Below are 5,059 nucleotides of genomic sequence, written 5' to 3' on the forward strand. Positions count from 1 at the left end.
CAAATAGAATACCGTCGAAAAGTTCAACCATTACGCCACAAAAAGCGATCTCATTATGGAATATCATCTTATTTCTTCGGTAAAAAAAAACATCTTACTTCTGATTTTTTGTCTTTATACTTTGTTATTCTTTTTTTTTTGTTTTGTTTTATATAAATTTTTAATTTACATTTAAATTTCTACATTTTAATCTTTATAGTCTTTTTTAATTCACGTTTAAATTTTTTCAGGTTCTATATTTTGTTACTATATTACATTCTATATTCAGTATAACTTTAAATACGCTTAACATTTAAGAAAAAAAGATTAAGGAGGTCCTGGTTTGGCAAACATCTCATATGTATATGTTGAAATTAAAAAAAAAATCTAACGACATTGTATACTCTAACGTACTCTTTTAAATATTTTTTTTAGTATATATAAGAATTTATTAAAAATTACATAGTTTACTCCGTCTTTAATTTTCATTTATTGAATCTCTCTTTTAATGTTAGTATTGTACAGTTTTCAACAATTGTAGTCAATAACAGAATATAGGTTAAAGATAATATAATAATATATTTATTTTAAAAGAAATTAGCAATGTGAAAATTTTGTTATATACACAACTGATAAGATTTATATATTTATACTCTGAATTTAATGTTTATATGTAAAATAATTTTATATTATTATTTAATTATATATTATCATTTGAATTTTTTTAAAATAATTATTTTAAAAGTTAAATATATGTAAAACTTTTGACTGCACAACCGTTTTTCTCTTATACTTTTTGGTCAGTTGTTTTTCTCTTACAATTAAAGAAATTTGTGATCTACAAATTCCACCAATTTCCGATAATTTGAAAACGGAATTGAACCTCCGGTGGAAGCTAAGCAAGGGTTGTTTTCCAAGAGTTGAAAAGAGGTTTTTGGGTCAGAGAGGACAACAACGGGGTAGGGGTTACTGCTCCGAATTGAAGTTTCCCTTCTTTCTTTTTTCTTTACCTTTTTCTTTTTGGTTTTCAATTTTAAGAAGAAAAAATAGTAACAGTGAAGCTATCAAACAAAAACCGGTTTCGTTTTGGTTTTACTTCTCCCATAGTAAAAGGAGAATTTGTTGTGGGGCGCTGTGCTTTAATTATGCTGCAGTGAATTGAACACGCAGAGAGAGAGAGAGAGAGAGAGAGAGAGAGAGAGAGAGAGGGTCTTTTCTTCACCTTTGATGGCTTATTTAGGTGTTTTGTGGAGTGTCTCTGGCTACTACTGATTGAGCTTCTGGGATTCTATTTTTTGTCGTTTGATTCCTCTTCAAACCCATTTCTCCAAAATTCTTTTTTGTTCCTTTTTGAATTTTCTTGTTGCTGTGTGGAGCCTTCCAAATTTTGGGATCTGGGTACTAGGGTTTGAAGGGTTTCAGCTTTTGACTTTCTCTCTCCTTGGGTTTCTCTCTCCTTTTCTGAGAAATTGGGTTTGAAACCTATTCTGGATTCCAGACAAAATAAAACCTTTATTTTGTCTTTGTTGGGTTTCTTGTGAAATGGTGAGCTGAGTTGTTTGTTTCTCTCTCTGAAACAAAAATCTCATGTTTTTCTTACAAATTGGGTTGTTGGGGTGGTGTGGTGTTTAAGATTCCAGATTCCTTGTCTTGTTAGAGTTTTGTTGGTGAAGGAGTTGAAGCTGAATTTGTTATAGATTGATGTGAGGGGCTAAGCTAAAGCCCTCTTGTTTGTGTTGTTTGAAGTGTGTGATAATCTCTCAGATTGGTTTGGGTGAGAAGAGGAGGAAGGTACTAATACCATGCATCTCTCACTATGGAAGCCCATTTCACACTGTGCTGCACTGATCATGGACAAGAAGAGCAGGAGGAAAGACGAATCCAATGTTGACATGAGGAGAAACCCATCAATGCTTCGGAAGCTGCAAGAGAACAAGCTCAGGGAAGCCCTTGAGGAAGCTTCTGAAGATGGCTCACTCTCCAAATCTCAAGACATAGACCAGCCTGACTCTGCTGCCAACCAGGATGATGATGGCCTTGGGAGATCCCGATCGCTCGCCCGGCTGCACGCCCAGCGCGAGTTCCTTCGCGCCACTGCTCTTGCAGCCGAGCGAATCTTCGAGTCCCAGGAGGAAATTCCCAGCCTCCAGGAAGCATTTGCCAAGTTCCTAACTATGTACCCAAAGTACCAGTCCTCTGAGAAGGTTGATCAGTTGAGGTCTGATGAATACTCACATTTGTCACCCAAGGTATGCCTTGATTACTGTGGTTTTGGACTCTTCTCTTTTGTTCAGACAATTCACTATTGGGAGTCTTCTACGTTTAGCCTGTCTGAGATAACTGCTAATTTGAGTAACCATGCACTTTATGGCGGTGCTGAGAGAGGAACCGTTGAGCATGATATAAAGACTAGGATCATGGACTATTTGAATATTCCTGAGAATGAATATGGCCTTGTTTTTACTGTCAGCAGAGGATCAGCTTTCAAATTGCTGGCTGATTCCTACCCTTTCCATACGAACAAAAAGTTGCTGACCATGTTCGATCACGAGAGCCAGTCCATTGCTTGGATGGCTCAGAGTGCCAGGGAGAAAGGTGCTAAAGTGCATAGTGCATGGTTTAAATGGCCAACCCTCAAACTCTGCTCCACTGATTTGAGGAAACAGATTTCCAACAAGAAGAAGAGGAAGAAGGATTCAGCCACCGGTCTTTTTGTGTTCCCAGTTCAGTCTAGAGTAACCGGGGCTAAGTATTCATACCAGTGGATGGCCTTGGCCCAGCAGAACAACTGGCATGTCTTACTGGATGCTGGATCATTGGGCCCCAAGGACATGGATTCTCTTGGCTTGTCCCTATTTCGGCCAGATTTTATAGTTACATCATTTTACAGGGTTTTTGGATATGATCCCACAGGTTTTGGTTGTCTTCTGATCAAGAAATCAGTGATGCAAAGCCTTCAAAATCAGTCTGGTTGTACTGGGTCTGGAATGGTGAAGATTACCCCGGAGTTTCCAATGTATTTGAGTGATTCTGTTGATGGTTTGGATAAATTGGTTGGGATTGAAGACGATGATGAAATCACTGGGATGGGTGAAAAGACTTCTGAAACTCGTCAGGGAACACAGTTGCCTGCCTTTTCTGGTGCATTCACATCTGCACAGGTCAGAGATGTGTTTGAGACCGAAATGGATCAAGACAGCTCTGAAAGAGATGGAACTAGCACCATATTTGAGGAGACTGAGAGCATATCTGTTGGTGAGGTGATAAAGAGTCCCATCTTCAGTGAGGATGAGTCATCGGACAACTCATTTTGGATTGATTTGGGTCAAAGTCCTTTGGGATCTGACAGTGCTGGTCAATCGAATAAACATAAGATAGCTTCTCCCCTACCACCTTTCTGGTTCAATGGGAGGAGGAACCAAAAGCAACATTCTCCAAAACCAACTTCCAAGATGTATGGAAGCCCAATGTACAATGACAGAGAGGTAAACCTAGGTGCTCACGAGGACCGCCACGTGCTGTCATTTGATGCTGCTGTCCTGATGTCACAGGAACTAGACCGGGTCAAAGAGGTACCTGAAGAAGAGCATGTCGAGGAAGTTGATCATTATTCAAGAAATGGTAATGGGTCAGATCATCTGCACGTCAATGAGATCCTGGAAGAACCTGGAACCAGTGGAGTAGTCAATAATGGATCTTGGCTCGATTCAACTTCTCTTGCCAGGCATCAAAGCTTGGAGAATGGCTCTACTTCTGAAATATGTCCTGATGTCAAAGAGAGTGCCATAAGAAGGGAAACTGAAGGTGAATTTAGGTTGTTGGGTAGGAGAGAAGGGAATCGTTATGGTGGTGGTAGGTTTTTTGGTTTGGAAGAGAATGAAGCCAACAGCAGGGGAAGAAGAGTGTCATTTAGCATGGAAGATAATCGTAAAGAGTACCTAAGCCAGACCCTAGAGCCAGGGGACATATCTGCAACTAGCTTTGATGATGAAGAGGTCACAAGTGATGGAGAATATGGTGATGGACAGGACTGGGGCAGGAGGGAACCAGAGATAATATGTCGGCATATCGATCATGTCAATATGCTTGGTCTCAACAAAACTACACTTCGACTTCGGTTTTTGGTAAATTGGCTTGTTACCTCGTTACTGCAACTGAAGTTGCCCGGTTCTGATGGGGGTGAGAAAGCAAATCTTGTCCAAATCTATGGTCCAAAAATAAAATATGAAAGAGGTGCAGCTGTGGCTTTCAATGTTAGGGACAGGAGTAGGGGGCTAATCAATCCAGAGATTGTTCAAAAGCTTGCTGAAAAAGAAGGAATCTCTCTTGGCCTTGGTTTTCTTAGTCATATACAGATTCTTGATAACTCGAGACAGCACCGTGGAGCTCCAAATCTTGAAGACACAACTCTTTGCAGGCCAATGGAAAATGGTTGGCGCAATGGAAAAGGTAGCTTTGTAAGGCTTGAAGTTGTCACAGCCTCACTCGGCTTTCTGACGAATTTTGAGGATGTATATAAATTGTGGGCTTTTGTGGCGAAGTTTCTCAACCCAACATTTATCAGAGAAGGAGGGCTTCCTACTGTTCAAGAAGGCTCCGAGGCATGAGATGGCAAATTCGCCCGTGACTTTATTCAATTTTGGAAACCGAACATGAAAGATTGTTTGTGACAAGTTGCCTACAAAAGAGGCTGCAGCAACAGCCATAGTAGCTTCATGAAGAATGCATTGATTGGTGATGATTTGTAAGCTCCAATATAGATGCAAACTTAGACAAGTGGGGTGGATTTGTTAATTCATGTTTCTTGTTGCTTACATTTTTAATTTTCCTCTTTTGTTTTTTGAGCTGCTTGTAGAGTTGGCTTTAGAGATTTGTTACATATCGGGAAGCCATGGTGTACTTTGAAGCAAGATTGTATGTATGGGTAGAGAACCTCTACTGATATATATAAATCGCTTCTTTTGCATACAGAAAGGATTTCCAACTTGTGTAAAAATTTAGTGTTCATTTTCATGCTATACTGTACCATACCATCCAATTGGTGCTTTCTTTGTTGATATGAATTGGTTCTTAAACCGTA

The 5,059-nt window shown here is 39.4% G+C and overlaps 1 protein-coding gene across 1 annotated transcript; it reads left to right on the forward strand.

Moving 5' to 3' along the window:
- Positions 1-877: 877 nt before the first annotated feature.
- On the forward strand, positions 878-5,059 carry LOC114389521. Its single transcript, XM_028350207.1, has one exon. It carries the CDS (start codon positions 1,782-1,784, stop codon positions 4,584-4,586), a length of 2,805 nt encoding a protein of 934 aa, XP_028206008.1. The 5' UTR covers positions 878-1,781; the 3' UTR covers positions 4,587-5,059.

This window comes from Glycine soja, chromosome 16 (genome assembly GCF_004193775.1).
Source record: "Glycine soja cultivar W05 chromosome 16, ASM419377v2, whole genome shotgun sequence".
In the NCBI taxonomy this organism is placed as follows: Eukaryota; Viridiplantae; Streptophyta; class Magnoliopsida; order Fabales; family Fabaceae; genus Glycine; species Glycine soja.